Genomic DNA, 19,203 nt, shown 5'->3' on the forward strand with positions numbered 1-19,203 from the left:
TCACCAGGCAGGAGTGACTTTTATTTGAAACCAGAAAACACCCTATTTGGGGGTTCATCTGTAACAGTTTAAAAAAAAGAAGAGAGAGAAATCAGAACCCAAAGGGCCAGGGGATGGGGGGAAGGGTAGTGGGCCCAGGTCAGGCCACGTAGGGGAAGCGGAGCAGCAGCCCCTCATGAGGTTGTAGGTTCAGGTGCTCCAGCTCAAGGGAGGTGCCCTCCTCACGGCCTGGCTGGGTGCTGAGCAGCAGATCCACCCTGGCTGGCAAGCTGGTGCCGGTGGGCAGGCTGGCGGCCCGCAGCCTGGCCAGTTGGCCCACATCCCCGAAGTTGAGCACTACGAGGAAACGCTCGTTCTGATCCCACTGGCGGATGTAGGAGAAGAGGTCGGGCCCCGAAGAGAGATCGTAGAAGTCTCCATGCAGCAGGGAGCGTTCCTTACCCCGCTGATCACTCAGCCAGCGGAACAGGGAGAGGAGGGAGTTACGGTCCTCACTCTGGCCCTGCAAACGGTGATAAAGTGATAAAGATACTTCAGACAGGGACGAAGGGCTCCCCGGGGCGCAAAGTCCTACCAGCCACCAGCCCCCACCCCTTGACAATCAGGCCCTGCCCGTGGAAAACACTCACCTTCACAGTCATGCTGATGTTTATAGATGCTGAGGTGTTGGGAAAGCTGGATTCATCCCACAGCATGACCGGGGCCTTCACAGGCTGAAAACCAGGCAAAAGAGGACTGAAAAAAACCTAACTGCTCTCCAACTCCTCCCCTCATTTCCAGATTTATAACCTCCTCTACCTCAGGGCCTTGCACACTGTCCCCTCAGCCTGGAGGGCGCTTCTTCCAGATAGCCATAGGCCAGTCCCTCATTGTGCTCTGATCCCTGCTCAGGGACCTCCCTCAGGTTTTCTGAGGCCACTTGATATAAAATCGACTGTATCCCCTGCTCTCAAAGCCCCCGACCCTGCTTTCTTTTGCAAAGCACATGTCAGCACCGGGCACCCTTACTACACGTGCTCACCATCTAATTTCACCACCTCCAGCTCTTCTGTGTACTGCTGGACCCTCTGTGCAAAGCACACAGGAACTACTCTGTCAGTTTTGTGGAATAAGTGAAAAATGGGTTTTATAAATGGGGTTCCCAGGTGGCACTAGTGGTAAAGAACCGGCCTGACAATGCAGGAGACATAAGAGATGCAGGTTCAATTCCTGGGTCGGGAAGATCCCCTGGAGGAGGGCACGGCAACCCACTCCAGTATTCTTGCCTGGAGAATCGCTATGGACAGAGGAGGCTGGCGGGCTACAGTACACAGGGTTGTAGAGTCAGACACGACTGAAGCAACTTAGCACACGCATACACGGGTTTTATAAATATCAGCTCAATGTCAACCTCCAACCTTGTGGCTAAAGCCAAGTGGGCGCCTTCATGGTCTTACCCCACCTCGTCTCTCGAGGTGTGTGTATCTGGTCCCCTACAAAGCTCTGAGTTCCTGGACAGCACAGGGCCTAACCAAGAGTAGCCAGTGTCCAGTGAATGAACAAATTACTAAGTAACAGCTACTGTATTGAACTCCTACCAGGGAGCAGGCACTGCATTTTAAATATGCCTTGTTTCAGTCATAACTACTCTCTGCATGTGTTAGTCGCTCAGTCGTGTCCAACTCTTTGTGACCCCATGGACTATAGCCCACCAGGCTCCTCTGTCCATGAGATTCTCCAGTCAAGAATCTTGGAGTGGGTTGCCATTTCCTTCTCCATACTACTCTACAAGGAATGCAATTATGGCAGAAAAAATGATTAAGAGTTAGAGAAAATAACTTGCCAAGGCCACACAGTGACTGACCAGGGGGCTGACTAGCAAACAAGCTTTCCTTCCCAAGGCTCATGGTCTGTCCGCCACCAGCCACAGAACCACTGTGATGGGTGAACACAACCTCTCCCACTGTGCTGGGCAGGCAGCAAGCATTACCTGTCCAGGAAGGCCAGCTCCCTCCAGGCCAATCTCGTCTCCATAGCTGAACACTGGGGTCCCCGGCAGGGTGAAGAACAGCAGCTGGTAGAGTCGGAGGAGTTGGGGCGACACAAAGGAAGTCAGGAGTCCCGCCTGAGACACCTGCAGGAATGGACACACTCGTGAGCCCCAGAGCCCACTTCTGCCTCCACCTCCCAATACTCAATACTCTCTTCCAAAAGGCCTCCTGCCCCCTCTCCCACCACTGTGGTACTCACACTCCAGCTGCACCAGTTGCTGCCAAAGGCGTCCAGATACTGGGTGACCAGGAAATTTGTATGATTCCCAGTTAAGCTGGAGTGTGACAGGTAAGAGCTAGTCAACAACAGGTCCCTGGTGGGTTCGAGTAGCCTCAGGATCTGCTGAAGGTCGGAGGAGTCTGTGCCTGCAATCAAGAGCCTACACACAGCAGAGGGAGTTGAGGTTAGTACTGGACAAGAAAGGAGAATGGAGGCGAAGAAGTTTCTCTAGGCTAGGAACTCCACCCTTTCCTGGGGCTCATACTCCACTGGGGGCAGGGGGGGTTTCCCAGAGTGGAGCTGAATTGGGGAAGCTGGGGTCTGGCACCCACCGATCCTCACTGACGCTCTTAGTGATGTTCTGCCACTCAGCTAAGAATGAAGACGGATTCTAAAAGGAAAAGAGCAGAGTCGTGAGGAAGGGAAGGCTATCGGGCCCTGGCAAGGCTTCTGTTCTCACATAGAAAGGGTACTCACTGTCAGATTCTGCACATCCCGGACCTGAAACCCGTCCACACCGGTCTGCAGCCAAAACCTCAGAGCTTCCTATGGGGAGAAAGGCAGAAGTACAGAGGAAAGCCATCACTGCTGATGCAAAGGCTCAGAAGACTCCAGCCCACACTAAATCTTCCTACCCTATACTTCCCTGTGACCTCAGGAGAGGCACTTGCCTTGAACAGTCTCACTTTCTTGCCTCTACTATAAACCTTTAGCCTTCAGTTCCCCTTCCATTCCAACCCATCACTAATCCTTAGTGATATAGTGCTCTTCTCTACTCCTCCCCATGGTAAATCACAAAGCTTTAACACCTACAGAAAAGGCCTATACACTAAATGTTAACTTCCTTCAACACTTAGCATATGTAAAATGTTGATATACTCATTTTACAGATAAGGAAACAATGTCAGAGAAGCAAAGAGGCATGCCCAAGGCCACAATCAGAGAGCAACAGTGAAGGGACCTAAAATGCTAACCAAGATCCCAAGATGAGTATACTTACTCCTCTCCCAGTTTCTTGGAGCCTGGGGAGGGTCTAAGTAAAAGAGCCATTCAGAGCAAGACTCAGGATAAAAGCTGAAATTCAAAGCACAGCCCCAGGGCAGTTTACCCAAAGATTTGAAAAGAGAAGCCAGCTCTGCAGAATAGGCCCAGGCTTGAAGCCCTGGCATTCCTGCGGCACGTGACACAGACCCCCACTCCCCCTGCCCTCTCTTCTGGGTTCTCTCTCTGCTCCCTGTCTTCTCTCTTCTGGTCTCCATCTTCATCTGAGGCTACCACACTTTGCGCCTTAACATCTAAAAATGTTCTCTTCTCAGTAACTTTTAAAGGGTCTTCTAGCAAGTGGCAAGGAATGAACCAAATGACCCCAAAGGTCAATTGAAATGCTGGGAGTACAGAATTCTACCTCAGAATCCTGGCTGCCAGCAGAGGGTCAGAGTCTGCCTCCAGTTTTGTTCTACCCCTTCTGAACTGGTCAGTGCCCTAGAACCCAGGCATTAGGAGCTGGGATGACTTTCAAAACCCCACTCCCAGTCTTCAGGGTACGGAGTTTGAGCCTTATACCTTCAGAGAAGGCAGATTTGAGATTTAAGATTAGTCGGGACCTTCAATCCCAGGGCATATTAAAGGCCCTCTGAACCTTAGCTTCCTCACTTACAGACTTGGGATATGAGTAGGAACCTTGTTTGGTTATAGAGGATTAAAGAAGGTATATAAAAATACTCGGCATATTCCCGGACACATAGGAAGACCCCAGTGCTTACAATTTCAGACTGGGCTGCCTTCCAAAACACATCAAATAAGAAATGGGAAACCAGACAGGACAGGATTCCCACAGAGAAAGGGCTTCCTCTGCCAAAAGGAAGAAAATTCACATCTGAAAAATTCCATCCTGGCACTGTCACCCTCAGAGTCAGGGAAACAAGTGGTCTTTCAGAAAAGGAACAAACAAAAATAGGGATGTACTACTTGCCTATCCTTCTGCCTGTGGGAAGAGTGTGCCTGCTGGGCTACAAGGAGCCAGGGGCCCCTCAGGTGGTGCCAGGCTACGTTTATAGAACTCACTATGAAAGGGCCAAACAGCCCCAGCATCCGGCTCCCACCTGCCGTCAGCACCAACACACTCACCTTCATTTTGATGGCCACAGTGTCAATCTGAATGGATTGAAACCAAGGGTTCTGGCCCTTGTAGTTGGGAGTGAGGTCCAGGATGACCCGGATGCCTAGAACAAAAGAGGAAGAGGTGGTTGATAGAAAGACTTTGGGAGAAGGGAAAAGGAAGAAATCAACAAATACAAGTCGGTAGACTACTCCCTATGTACTGGTACAAAAGTTTAGATTTGAACCCTGGTGTAACTCATTTCATTGAAACAAAGATATGAGCAAATATGGGGGGGGAGGCGGGGTGGGGGGGGTCAGTGTTGGGAGGGAGTAGTGTAACACAGAAGGCTGAGCTATGAAGCCCTGGCCCCCTCATTCCCAAAGTGAACTTTTTTCAAAGACAAGATTTTACTTTAATTTTTTTTTCTCCAAAGGATCTACTCTTAAGTTTTAAAACCACTGATTTAGCAAAAGCCTACATTTTGCAAATAAGAGCACTGAAGCCCAGAAGCTAAATAACTGTATATCCAAGTATACAAAGTCTCTGAACCACCTGACAAATCCACTTTAAGTTGAAGCCTAACAAACCCACCCTGGACCTGCCCTAGGAAAACTGTAAGCCAGTCAGCAGTAAACCAGACAAAAATCCTCTCCGGACTTTCCCCTGGCCAGAAGCCCAAGTCCTCTCTAGCTACTACTTTGCCAGTTCTAGGACACCCACTCTTCTTCTTGGCCGAGTGCAGGAGACTCTCAAAATCTTCCTTGGAGCCAAAAATGGGGTCGATTTGTTCCAAGTTGGTCTCTGTGAGGTCATCCTCCTGGTTCTTATGAATTGGGCCCAACACAAAACCCTTCACCTTCAGGGTGCTTAAGTAATCCATCCGCTCCTTTAGGTCTGAAATGGAGAAGCAAAGTTACAGTGAGGCCTCGCCGAGGCCCCTGATCGCCCCTATAAGGCTGGATCACCAGACTGAGACGCTGATTTAAGGCGGCTAGCAAGTTGCTTCAGAAACACGCTGCGACAGGCTACGGGCGCCGGGAAGGGGCGGGGAGCATGCTGAGTCAGCCACCCTCAGGAAAGAGCAAGTGGGGGACAGCTCCCTTCAAAGAAAGCAAGGAGGGGCTACGTCTCGGGGAGCGGTCGCCAGTACCGAGTAGGGTAGAGAACCGTCTGAGTCAATCTGGGAACAGAGCTCGAAGTTGGCGACCATTTAAACCAAGGGCCCATGGGGTGGGAGGTGAGGACGCGCGGGGAGGGAGATGGGGGCGCCCGGACTCACCCGCTAGGTTGCCTGCCTCTTGGCCCAGGAAGGCCCGAAGGTCTCCAATGCGGTAGAGGGCACCCTTGTGCCACCATCTCTGCTCTGGCAGCTCGCGGCACCGTGGCGCCTGCACGATGATGACCACGGCGCCGGCCAGCATGCCCAGCCAGCCGAGCCAGAAGAGCAGCAGCAGCGCCCAGCGGGTGCGTACCCAGGCGGGGCTGCCCGCCACCTTCAGCAGTTCCTCTTTAGACAGGCCCGTGAACTTGGCCTCGGCCGCTGCGTCCGCTTCGTCGTCGGCCACCTTGATCTTAACCAGACCATTCTTCTCGGTGCCGCCCGCCACGACCACGGCCATCGCCGCCCCAGACGCCGCGTTCATCGGCTGCTTCTCGGGTTCCAGCTCGTTCAGTTCCACTTCCTTCATGTCCACCTCGGTGTCCTGGCTCATGGTGCCTGCGGAAACGGAGACAAGACGCAGTCTGCGGTCAGCTGTTGGCTGGACACCTGCCCGGATCTTCTGGCCCCAGAACAGACTCCCAGGCTTCCGTGACTCCGCTTAGGTTCCCCGACCCAGTCTGCGGCGCGGCGGGCGCGGCCTCGGGGCCTGAGTAGGGGAGCCCCGCCCCGGCCCGCCCCTGCTTGTCCCTTAAAGTGGAATCTCCTGGGTTGCTCTTTCAGGGACTGAAAGGGTGGGCGGCGGCCGAGGGAGTAACGTTGGGTACTCAACTCCGATGGCTGCGTGGTTCAATCCCCCTGGCCCATTTCCTCATCTAGAACCTTCTAGTCCTAACGTTCGGACATTCAGAAAGCTGAGCACGGAGCCACCTTTAGGCGGGCGGAGTCTGCAACCTGTCCCGCCACCGGCCCCTGCGCTGGTCCCTCCCGCCTCCGCCTAAGTGGGCTAAAGCGGATATGCACAACTGCGGGGGTTCCGAGGCTCTTCTTCGCCCACTCGGAAGGTTTGTGACTTCCCGGGACACCATCTTCCATTTGCCCACGCCACGTGAACTCAGAGTCAACGAAACCCAACTCAGCCCTTTCCCCCACCAGGCCTTATCTTCTCAGGCCTCTGGGACTTGGCACTGGACCCCTGCTTTCCCGCAGGGCTTACTCCCACTCTTTCAAGATATCTTGAGTGTAGTTCAATTCATCATGCAGCAACTATTTACTGAGTGCCCATATAATAGTGTGCTTCATTAACTTTAGTGAATTAACCCTAATCTAGTCTTCTTCATGATATTTTATGATGAATCTGTTTGGACAGGAGAATTGCTGACATTTCCCATTTTACCCTACCCCGCCCCCACTTTCTGGCGCCAGGATGTCGGGCAGCTAGGAATCTGACATCCAGAAGAGACTGATGGATAATCTCGGGACTGACAGCATGCTGGGGCTGGGCCTCTGTTGGAGGCATCCATCTTCTCAGTACACATCAGAAGGTGCCCCGGCCTGACTGTTCCCCACTTTGCAGGGCCTCCTGCAGATTAGTCCAGTGTCCCCCTCCAGGTGCCAGACTTCCCTTACCTCCCTGTCCCTTCGCAGTGGTAGGCCTTGGAGGCAGCTGGTACTGCCGAAGCCTTGTTGGCATATGGCCAAGGCACCTCGGACTTGCGTGTTGTTGTTCAGTTGCTCAGTTATCTGACTCTTTAAGACCCCATGGACTGCAGCATGCCAGGCTCCCCTTCCTTCACTACCTTTAGCTCAAACTCATGTCCACTGAGTTAGTGATGCCACCCAACCATCTCATCCTCTGTCGCCCCTTCTCCTCCTGCCTTCAATCTTTCCCAGCATCAGAGTTTTCCAGTGAGTCGGCTCTTCGCATCAGGTGGCCCAAGTATTCCAAAGACCTTGAAGACCACCCAACTTCTCCCCACAGAGGACCCTGAATTGAGAGTAAGACAAAGTTCATCCAGACATCAACACCACAAGGTGCCAGCACTCTCAGGAACTTCTTCTTCCGAAGCAGCACCAGCTGGGTTATTTTCAGAGAGGACCTGAAGGAAGTTAAGTTCTTTCTCCCTCTCCCACCTGGGCTGGAAGCCAAGACAGCTGTGTATTTGGAAGAAAACAGAAACCAAGATCTGAAGAAATAGAAGAGGTACCAAAGGAGAGCTGAGGCCATGAAAAAGCTCACCCTCTGCCCTTCCCCTTCATTCCTCTCCCCTCTTCATACCAGACTCATCCCCACCCCCCACCCCAAGCAAGCAGGTAGAGGCTGTTCAGACCTGTGCTGCATGATGATAGCAAGTCCAAGGTGCCCTGGCCATATGCCAAATAAGTGCCAACCAGACTGAACAGACTATCACCAGCATGAAAGCTCAAAGTTAAGAACTGTGGGGTCATACACTCTGAGATGTTTCAACGTAACACTCCCATACATACACACAGTATCTGACTCACAGTCCCCCACAGCTCCAGAAAGATGAAACCAATCCCCGCCTGCATTTGGTAAAGAAGCTAACAACTTGCCTCCCCAAGTTTATCACCCACCACACCCGTCACAGGGACCACCCTCCAGCAACATCAGCCTTCAAACACCTGTTAGTCCTGCCACATAAGCAGCTGTCAGGCCTCTGCATCTTTGTGCACGTCATCCCCTATGTGTTTTGACGTTCCTTTTCTGCCTCATAACCTCCAGTTCATTCCAGACCTAGCTCAAATGACAGCTTCTCTCAAACCCCTGGAAAGAATTACTTTCCATCCACTGTGCACGTATCTCTTCCTGGGCTGGAAGAAATCACATCCTATTTATTACTTTTCCTTGTCTGAGTGTCGGCACTTCAAGACAAGTGGCAGAGCCTTGTGCTACTTGATGAACCTGCCTGCTCAGACGTAGGCACTTTATACTGAAGTGAAGTGAAGTCGCTCAGTCTTGTCCGACTCTGCAACCCCAAAGCCCACCACGGTCCTCTGTCCATGGGATTTTCTAGGCAAGAGTACTGGAGTGGGTTGCCATTTCCTTCTCCAGAGGATCTTCCCGACCCAGGGATCGAACCCAGGTCTCCCACATTGTAAGCAAGACACTTTACAGTCTGAGCCACCAGGGAAGTCCTAGGCACTTTATAAGTGTGCGGTAAATAAGTGGATGAACTATTATCATTAAAACCTGGTATTTCCCTTCTTAGAAGCAACTCAACAAAAGCAGCATGTATTTGAAAAGAAATGTGCACCTCAGTGTTCACAGCAGCATTTACAATTGTAAAAATATGGAAGGTGTCCTTCAACAGACCAATGGATAAAAGATGATATAGTGTATGTGTATGGAGTACTACTTGGCCAGAAGAGAGAAGGGACTTTTGCCATTTGCAGCAACACAGATGGACTTTGAGGGCATTATGCTAAGTGAAGTAAGTCAGACAGAGAAAGACAAATGCTGGATGATATCACTTATATGTGGAGTCTAGAAAATACAACAAACTAGTAGACATAACAAAAAAGCAGCAGACTTGAATACAGAAAACAAACGAGTGGTTACCAGTGTGTGTGGGGGGCACTCTATAGGGTGAGAGACCAGGAGGTACAAACTACTGGATATAACACAGGCTCAAGGATGTGTATACCGTGGGGAACAGAGCCAATACTTGGTAATAACTGTAAATGGAAAGTAACATTTAAAATTGTGTTTAAATTTTCTTAATTAAAAAAAGGCAGGAAAAAAGTAGTATGTGAAGACAAAGGGATAAAGTGAAAAGGAATTTAAACAACACTGTGTGGTATCAAGAGGAAGCTGTTTATGCAGGAAAACAAACCAAGACTTGTAACTGTTCAACCAAATAAAACCAAGTAATAAATCTAGTTGAAGGGGAGGACAAAAAAAGCAACAGAGCAACACAGCAGAGAAAGAGAGCTGAAGGTGCTAGAGATCCTCCAATCCTAGTGTATGTTGCTAAATGCAGAACTTAATATTTACTATAGAATTCAAAGTATATAATTTGTTCAAGAATTTAGCCTTCAAGGGAAGCAAGGAAAAAAGTAGTTCAAGAGTCCAGAGCCAAATTAAAAAAGAAAAAAAGAAAGAAATGAAGACAGTTTGAGAGACCCTGGGGACAATATCAAACATACTAACACTTTATAGTGGTCCAGAATGAAAAAAGAGAGAAAGGGGCAGAGAACATTTATGAGGACATAATAGCTGAAAACTTCCCTAACCTGGGAAATGAAATAGACATCCAGGTACAGGAATCACAGAGAGTCCCAAACAGGATTAATCCAAAGAGGACCATACCAATGCACACTGTCATTAAAATGGCAAAAGTTAAAGAGCGAATAATAAATGCATCAAGAGGAAAGCAACAAGTTAAAAAAAAAAAAAAAAAGAGCCCAGAGCCAATAAGGACAGATTAATGAGGTCATTAACGTCTTCAGGACTTTACACTCATTCAAGCAAATGGTGGGGGCAGCAGGGTGGGTGGTCGGGTTGGGTAGTTGGGGCCCTGAAGTTCAGAGGGCCAAGTCCACAGAGAAAGTTCCTTTCTAATCCCCTATTGCAAAAATTCATGTCCCATGTTTCCCAACAGGTGAGGATTACTTGATCTTAACCAAAGACGGAAGTTTTCCCCTCTCAGTTCAGTTCAGTCACTCAGTCGAGTCCGACTCTTTGCGACCCCATGAATTGCAGCACGCCAGGCCTCCCTGTCCATCACCAACTCCTGGAGTTCACTCAGGCTCACGTCCATCGAGTCAGTGACTGACGTCCATCAAGTCAGTGATGCCATCCAGCCACCTCATCTTCTGTCGTCCTCTTCTCCTCCTGTCCCCAATCCCTCCCAGCATCAGAGTCTTTTCCAATGAGTCAACTCTTCGCATGAGGTGGCCAAACTACTGGAGTTTCAGCTTTAGCATCATTCCTTCCAAAGAACACCTGGGACTGAACTCCTTCAGAATGGACTGGTTGGATCTCCTTGCAGTCCAAGGGACTCTCAAGAGTCTTCTTCACAGCACAGTTCAAAAGCATCAATTCTTCGGCGCTCAGCTTTCTTCACAGTCCAACTCTCACATCCATACATGACTATTGGAAAAACCATAGCCTTGACTAGACGGACCTTTGATGGCAAAGTAATGTCTCTGCTTTTCAATATGCTATCTAGGTTGGTCATAACTTTCCTTCCAAGGAGTAAGTGTCTTTTAATTTCATGGCTTCAGTCACCATCTGCAGTGATTTTGGAGCCCCCAAAAATAAAGTCTGACACTGTTTCCACTGTTTCCCCATCTATTTCCCATGAAGTGATGGGACCAGATGCCATGATCTTAGTTTTCTGAATGTTGAGCTTTAAGCCAACTTTTTCACTCTCCTCTTTCACTTTCATCAAGAGGCTTTTTAGTTCCTCTTCACTTTCTGCCATAAGGGTGGTGTCATCTGCATATCTGAGGTTATTGATATTTCTCCCAGCGATCTTGATGCCAGCTTGTGCTTCTTCCAGCCCAGCGTTTTTCATGATGTACTCTGCATAGAAGTTAAATAAGCAGGGTGAAAATATACAGCCTTGACATACTCCTTTTCCTAATTGGAACCAGTCTGTTGTTCCATGTCCAGTTCTAAGTGTTGCTTCCTGACCTACATATAGGTTTCTCAAGAGGCAGGTCAGGTGGTCTGGTATTCCCATCTCTTGAAGAATTTTCCACAGTTTATTGTGATCCACACAGTCAAAGGCTTTGGCATAGTCAATAAAGCAGAAATAGATGTTTTTCTGGAACTCTCTTGCTTTTTCGATGATCCAGCCAGCAGATGTTGGCAATTTGATCTCTTCCAGTGTGTTTAAAAAAAAAAAAAAGATTTCCAAAAACAGAGCAAAGATGGGAAGATAGTTAGAAACTCAGGAAACTGTCCAACAGACTCTGCAACACTGCCAAAGCTGAAGGTATAATTTCAAAGACCCAGAAAAAAACCATCCAGGCTCTGCCTCTAAACTACCCATCAGCCTTGAGGAGTTTAGCCATTCGAAAACTGGATGATGGCTAATGTCAAGGAACTGAGCACTTGGAGTCAAAGTGCCACCGAGATGAAAGCAGAGAAGGAATGTGAGCCCTACCAAAGGGACCCACTTGGCAGCTGTTATTAGAAGAAGCAGTGTTGGAATATTATTTGTTATTACAAATCCTGCAGGAGGGACACTGGCTGGTGAAAAGAACTGTCAGCGTTGTCTTACTAAAGGGTGAGAAATGTGAGTGGGGATAAAAGCCAGAAAGAGTAAAGGAAAAACCAAAGCCTTCTCGTTGCAGAAGAGAAATGAATGCACCATCTGCAAAATATCTCATAATCAAACAAACTGAACAACACTGAAGCAAGTCATTCTCTCTAATGCAACCAAATACTAAAAGAGAAACACCAGAGATACAGCAGATCAATTTATGGATGAGATAGAGTAGTTATTACTCTTGGATAGATGACATCAGATAGTCAACTGATCAGAGACAGAACACTGATCTCATCAAAAGGCTAATTGGTAATAAGAGATTAAATGATTCCTTACATGAACACTGAAGTACTCCAACATCAGCTCCTTCTGCAGTCCTGGTCCCACAATACTGGTGGTATTGTCAGTTTCCCATCTCCTGTGCGCTTCAAAACTGTCTGTCATCACATTCTTTGAAAGGAAGTCACCAAGTGCAGCCACAGGCAAAGGGCATCAAGTTACACTCTGCCTCCCAGGAGGCGTACCTTCATCAATTATTTGGGATTTTTCTGTACAGAAGACTTCTCTCTTCCCTCTCATATATTTATTTATCTATTCATTTATTTATATCAGTATGGATTCTTGGATACTTATTTTATAGTTTGGGTTAGAATCCAACACTGTACTGCTTTCTTGCTCCAATTACTCCAGCTTTTGCCACTGTGAGCTCTCACTTTGGCCACTGCGTCCTTTTAATACATACCCCTTCCCCTTCTTCTTCTTTTTTCAGCATTTTACTTTCTGGCACTATATGACGCTTCAGGTTCATCTTGTATATCCTCTAGGGCCCCAGCCCTAGAAACAGCATTTCTCCAAGGAGCCACAATCCCTTTTATTGGAGAATAGTATTAGAAGTCAAGATATGGGCACTCAGGCATCCTTTGAGGAACGAAAGTTATCCATCAAAAATATGTCTTGGGAATTCCCTGGCAATTCAGTGGTTAGGACTCCTTGCTTTCACTGCTGAGGGAGTGAGTTCAATCCCTGGTTAGAAACTAAGATCCCACAAGCCACATGGCATGGCCAAATAAATAATTAAATAATTTATATATATATATGTTTTTTTCTTGTATACTCCACTTTTTTGGGGGTGGTTGGTGTCCAATTTTTAAAATCTGTCCTTACTTCAAGGCCTGAAAGATATTCATCTATACTTTCTACAGACAAAAAGGCTTTATTTTTGACATTTCAATCCTCAATCCATCTTTAATTGATGTTTACTTATGGCATAAGGTAGGGAACTAAACTCATATTTTTTCCAGATGGATAACTATAATGTGATGAAAATACATCCATAGTACTACCCTGGTGGTACAGTGGATAGGAATCCACCTGCCAATGCAGGGGACATGGGTTTGATCCCTGGTCCAGAAAGATTCCACATGCCTTGGGGCAACTGACCCTGTGTGCCACAACTACTAAGCCAGTGAGCAGCTATTGAGCCTGCTCACAGCAACTAGAAAAAGCCCAAGCAAAGCAATGAAGACCTAGTGCAGCCAAAAATACATACATACATATATATATTTGGTCTCCGTCCCTAGTTACTGACACAGAGCTCCTAACTCCCTTCGAATCTCCTGGGTGATAGGAATGCCTTTTGTTCTAATGAGGCCACTCTTGGGCTCCTAGATAGCTTCAGGATCAGGGCTGGTTACCAGAAAGGCATGACTGGAGTGATGAAACTTTCAGTCCCACTCCCCAACCTCTGGGAAGGGGAGAGGGGTTAGAGACTGGATTAATCATCAATGGCAATGATTTAATCAACCGTACCTACATAACAATATCTAATGATCATACCTACAGTTTCCGAGTTGGTGAACACATCAAGGTGCTGGTAGCGTGGCACCCACACCCCCACTCCTTGCACCTCGCCTTCTTCCCAAGTTGTAGCCTTCATAATAAACTGGCAATAGAAGTTAAATGACTCAGTCCCTCAAGGAACCCATTTACTCTTAAAACAACTAAATGACCCCCAAAATCTTTGTCAAATATTATGATCCACTAATCTTTAGTTAATTCTGCATTTCTAATTATCCAAAATTAATCTGATCCTGTGATTCCCACAACCCCCTACAGCCTCTCCTCGTCAATCCCCCTGTTCAGTATCACAGTTCAGTGAGTGACACAGCTATTCTTCCAGTTTTCTAGGCCAGAAGCACATGGGCAATTTTCCTAGCTCTTATATCTTCCTATCCTCCCTGTCCAGCTAGATGCTAGTATAAACTCTGTAGCCTGATTAATATAGGTACAATATCTCCACTTAGGAAAAACACACACACAAACTTCTGCTGCACGCTATCATGAAACTCTCTAAACAAACTGGAAATGGTTCCAAGTCTCCATCCAGACTTAAAATGTGCCAGTTCTTGCTCCTGCATTCAGTATTTCAAATGTCTTATAAATGTATTTATACAAATATATTTACATAAGCAATATTAATAAATGTATTAATAAATAAACCAAACTCTCAAGTACTTTTGATTTTCACAGACATTCAACATGGCTAAATGTTACCAGATTTCCAGCAATACAATCCTAAAGATACATAATGAGGCATTCAGTTCAGTTCAGTTCAGTTCAGTCGCTCAATCGTGTCCGACTCTGTGACCCCATGAATCGAAGCACGCCAGGCCTCCCTGTCCATCACCAACTCCCGGAGTTCACCCAGACTCACGTCCATCGAGTCAGTGATGCCATCCAGCCATCTCACCCTCTGTTGTCCCCTTCTCCTCCTGCCCCCAATCCCTACCAGCATCAGAGTCTTTTCCAATGAGTCAACTCTTCCCATGAAGTGGCCAAAGTACTGGAGTTTCAGCTTTAGCATCATTCCTTCCAAAGAAATCCCAGGGCTGATCTCCTTCAGGATGGACTCGTTGGATCTCCTTGCAGTCCAAGGGACTCTCAAGAGTCTTCTCCAACACCACAGTTCAAAAGCATCAATTCTTTGGCGCTCAGCCTTAGAAACCTGAATTTAAACCAGTTCCTTACATTGCAACTAAATTGGTTAATTTCAACAACACTCTGTAAAATAATTTGAATTACAGAGAAATTAAAAACAAACTAAAACACATCACTAAGAAGGGAAACCCTCTTTTCTAATTAAAATAGAAACTGCTGCACTAATGAAATGTTAGCTAGAATGTAAACAGTCTGAGAAAGGAAATAAACTTTTTCCTTGAAGAAACACATACTCCTAGGACAAGAACTAAAGAATTAACAGCTACAGTCACCTGATTACCACAGCCTGATTGTCACAGTTTTTTAACCATTGTTAAGTCCCCAGTGACATGTGCCCAGAGGTGCTGCAATACCAGGCTGTGATACTGAAATACACATTTGGGACTTGTCTGGTGGTCCAGTGGTTAAGACTCCAAGCTTCCACTGCAGGAGGGCAGGAGGCACAGGTTCAATCTTTGATCGGGGAATTAAGATCCCACATGCTGTGTGGACCAAATACATATTTGGTCTTCAGTCCTCTTTCCTGGCACCAGAGCTTCTAAAATCTTTGGAATCTCTAGAATAAAGAGTGGAACTGTCAGCTTCATCCCTCACTCTCCAGACAGGGTAGAGGAGCTGAAGCCTGATTAATCACCAATAGCCAGTAATCATGCCTATATAATGTAAAAGTCGTTCAGTCATGTCCGACTTTTTTGTGACCCCATAGACTGTAGCCTGCCAGCCTACTGTGTCCATGGGATTTCCGAGGCAAGAATACTGAAGTGGGTTGCCATTTCCTTCTCCAAGTTGCCATATACACTAGCAATGAAAACTAAGAGACCTATGATTAAACCTAACAGTGAATAGATGACTTCTTTATGAAGGAAAAGATAATATCCTACAGAAATACTTTCAAACAAAAAATAATGAGACCCTAGTATATGTCAGGCACTTTTCTGTGAGCTGGGGTGGTAGCAAGGAAAGAGAGCCTGCTTTCATGAAGTTTAATTTCACTAAGTGAAAGAAAGAAAATTAACGAATAAATACTCAAACACACGTAACATGTCAAATGATTACAAGTGCTGTGAAAAGGCAGAGTACGATGAGAAAGAGATTACCTGATTCAGGGAAGGCATCTCTGATGAGGTGATATTTGAGCAAAGACCCAAAGAGGTAAAGGAACAAGGGAGCTTTCTAAAAGAAAGTTTTCTAGGTGAGGGAATAGCAAGTGTAAAGACCAAAAGGAGAAACATCTCATATTTGTAAACAGAAAGATTTGATGTCATAAAGAAATTAACACTCCCTGATGAAATAAAATCTTAAGGCAGGATAAAAGTTAACATAAAATTTTCCCCAGACGTTTTAGCCATTGCCCTCTCCCCTTTGGTGTGCATTATGCATCTGCATTAACCAGATCCCCTTAGAAGACACAGCAATGCCTACTTGCAAAAACAAACAAAAGCAACTTCCTCCTGGCACCAGGAAGGTAACTCCTTAGAAAATAACATTCCTTTCTCAATTCTGTAAGGGGTCACAATAACTCACAACTCGCCTTGCTGGACTATGTTACTTTGATGTATGACCCTTTGTCTCAAAAATTTCTATAACTCTGCTTTGACCTCTACCAGGGGGACAGTCCTCAAGAGCTTTCAGAAAGATTGTCTCCTGGGTTATAGTCCTCTAGCTGGCTCAAAGAAAAGTTTCCAGTTCTTTCTTAGACTGACTACTGATTAATTTTTTTCATCAACATCCCCAGACAGTCTATCAATCCACTGCAATTCCAATACAAATCTTAATATCCATTCTTGGGAACTTTATGATTCTTTAACACACGTGTAAGAGAAAAGGGCCAAAAACAGTAAAGATATTTTTTAAGTAATAAAATTTTGAAGACAAATCCTACCATATATCAAGCATGTTATATTCCTAAGTAATAACAGTAGCATGCTAAAGTAATAATCATAACATGAAATAGCCAAAGGGATGGATAAATGGATCAACAGAACATGAAACTGAAAGAAACTCATGCATATCTGAAACCTTAATATATGCAAAGATAATATTACACACCCTGGAGGAAAGAATAACTATTCACCAAATGGCACTGAAAAAATAAAATTAGGTGACTACTTAAAAGTAAACACAATAATATATTCCAAATGGTTAAAAGACCTAAATATAAAAGCAAATATTTTAAATTTTTAGAAAAAAATGAGAGTATCTTTCTGATTTTCAAGGTAAGGAAGGAGTTCTTAAACAAGACACAAAAGCACAAACCATTACGAAAAGAACTAATAAATTCTATAAGAAAAATCTGTGCATCACAAGAGACCATAACAAACTGAAAAAGACAAGCCACAAAAGGGAGAAGACATAGTATTTGACACTAATAAGACAACAGAGTCTTGTATAAAACATATAAAGTTTCAATGAAAACCAGTAAGGAAAAAGGCAACAATTCAGCAGGAAAAACAATTTACAGACTAGGAACGGTAAGTTCACAAAATTGAATACATAAAAAAATGGCCAGTGAACTCTTGACAGATTACGTATTAATAATCAATAAAATGCAAATTACAATCACAAAAAAATACAATTTTATGTCCATAGACTGGCAAAACATCTGATTGAACCAAGTAATGACAAGGACATGAAATTGCCTAAGTGGTAACATTAACTGGTATAATCACTCTAGGTGTGCAATGTACAAAAGCCTGTAGAATTGAAAATACTCTTAGATATTACCTATCAATGTCACTCCTGGATTCATAACCCAGAGAAACTCTCATAAACGTGCAGAAAGCAACATACAAAGCATTTCACTGCAGTACTGATTATAGTAGTAAAAACTTAGAAACCGTAAAAGGGTTTATCACCAGGGGACAAAATAATTTGTAGAACATGTCTAGAGTATATAAAAAACTGAATTTTAAAGAGCTAGGGCACAAAAAGACAGGCAAAGTGTATCAAAAATATAATGTTAAAGAAAAGGGGGAAATAGTAGATTCACCTTAAAATTTTTCTAAAAACTAAACGATACAAAAGCACCAACAGTCTCATTTTTAATGACATCCTATCCCAAAAGAAAGAACCACACCATTCATGGAGGAACTGCGGCATCTGGTGGACATGGGAAATGGAGAGAGTGAGCCTAGAGTTCATCTCCCTGTTCCAAAATTCCACTTAATAAAAACACCCTCAGGTAGAGGATTTACAAGATGTTAAATGATATGAACAGATAATGATCTTCAGCCAAAACCCATAGAAACAACCTATACTTAAGATTCCCTAACCAACAAGGACCAATGTATAGCAACTACACTCAATATTTTATAATAATCTATAAGGGAAAAGAATCTGAAAAGAATATATATATTTACATACATGTACGTATGGTTGTAGTTGAATCACTGTGCTGTATACCTGAAACTAACACAACACTATAAATCAACTATACTTCAATTGAAAAAAAAAAAAAGATTCTCATCAGGCTTTGCTTCCCAAACTTCCATGTAAGGTCACAAATGCAATCTTAAACATGTTCCTTTTAAAATTTCACAAATTTAACTCTTCCAAAACCCAGTCTAATCCTTCTCTGGGAGACCTTCCAACTGGCATATTCCTCCCCAGGGTTCAGGAAATAAGGAAATTCTGTTCCCAAATTGAATTTTTGCCCTAAAGGTAAACATCCTACTCCAAGCTCATAGCAGGGCACTGTGCGTTTGCATATTCCTGCTGCTCGTTTACCTCTTGTAACTATACGATCTCTATGTTTGCTGCTGCTGCTGCTAAGTCACTTCAGTCGTGTCCGACTCTGTGCGACCCCATAGACGGCAGCCAACCAGGCTCCCCCATCCCTGGGATTCTCCAGGCAAGAACATTGGAGTGGGTTGTCATTTCCTTCTCCAATGCATGAAAGTGAAAAGTGAAAGTGAAGTCGCCCAGTCGTGTCCGACCCTCAGCGACCCCATGGACTGCAGCCTTCCAGGCTCCTCCATCCATGGGATTTTCCAGGCAAGAGTACTGGAGTAGGGTGCCATTGCCTTCTCCTACTCCTGGACTAATAGAGGCAGTGCCTCTTGCTGCCAGGAGAGGGCAGAGCTATTCCCGGAGCAGCTGCCATCCTCAGAAAGATTCCTGTTGGAGGAAGCTGGTTTATAACTCTAAAGTATTTCTTCTAACAACCTCTTCAGGAGCTTCATAACATAGGGCAGGTAAACACTGAGTTATAGTGACATGCTGAGAAAGATCGAGGGCAGGAGGAGAAGGGGGTGACAGAGGATGAGATAGATAGCATCACTGACTCAATGGACTTGAATCTGAGCAAACTCTGGGAGAGACTGAAGGACAGGAAAGCCTGGCGTGCTGCAGTCCACGGGGTCTCAAAAGAGTCAGACACGACTGAGTGATTCAACAACAACAACAGGATATATATAGCAAATGAAGTCATGGTAATAGATATACTGTTTAAGGCAGAG

At 45.6% G+C, this 19,203-nt stretch overlaps 1 protein-coding gene and 1 non-coding gene across 4 annotated transcripts in view; both read right to left on the minus strand.

Annotated features, from left to right (window-relative positions):
• The window catches only part of SLC3A2 (solute carrier family 3 member 2), a 39,821-nt gene continuing 20,618 nt past the window's right edge, over nucleotides 1-19,203 (minus strand). Inside the window, exons 1-10 of one of the 3 annotated variants that reach the window (XM_086383409.1) lie at nucleotides 6,441-6,626; nucleotides 5,631-6,068; nucleotides 5,072-5,245; nucleotides 4,378-4,472; nucleotides 2,728-2,796; nucleotides 2,583-2,641; nucleotides 2,230-2,410; nucleotides 1,970-2,113; nucleotides 630-713; nucleotides 1-502 (exon numbers count right to left, since the gene is read on the minus strand). In XM_086383409.1, the coding sequence (XP_086239535.1) occupies nucleotides 140-502; nucleotides 630-713; nucleotides 1,970-2,113; nucleotides 2,230-2,410; nucleotides 2,583-2,641; nucleotides 2,728-2,796; nucleotides 4,378-4,472; nucleotides 5,072-5,245; nucleotides 5,631-6,063 (1,602 nt within the window). In that variant the 5' untranslated portion in view covers nucleotides 6,064-6,068; nucleotides 6,441-6,626 and the 3' untranslated portion in view covers nucleotides 1-139. Of the gene's footprint in view, nucleotides 503-629; nucleotides 714-1,969; nucleotides 2,114-2,229; nucleotides 2,411-2,582; nucleotides 2,642-2,727; nucleotides 2,797-4,377; nucleotides 4,473-5,071; nucleotides 5,246-5,630; nucleotides 6,069-6,342; nucleotides 6,627-19,203 lie in introns of those variants that run through there. The other 2 variants (XM_086383408.1, XM_086383407.1) reach the window with 2 other exon arrangements.
• Nucleotides 17,812-17,997, minus strand: LOC147341998 (U2 spliceosomal RNA). The gene has a single exon (XR_015158192.1). It is a non-coding gene; the product is annotated as a U2 spliceosomal RNA (small nuclear RNA).

This window comes from Bos grunniens, chromosome 29 (assembly GCF_055505025.1).
Source record: "Bos grunniens cultivar Pamir isolate PY7600 chromosome 29, Bosgru_T2T1.0, whole genome shotgun sequence".
Taxonomy (NCBI): domain Eukaryota; kingdom Metazoa; phylum Chordata; class Mammalia; order Artiodactyla; family Bovidae; genus Bos; species Bos grunniens.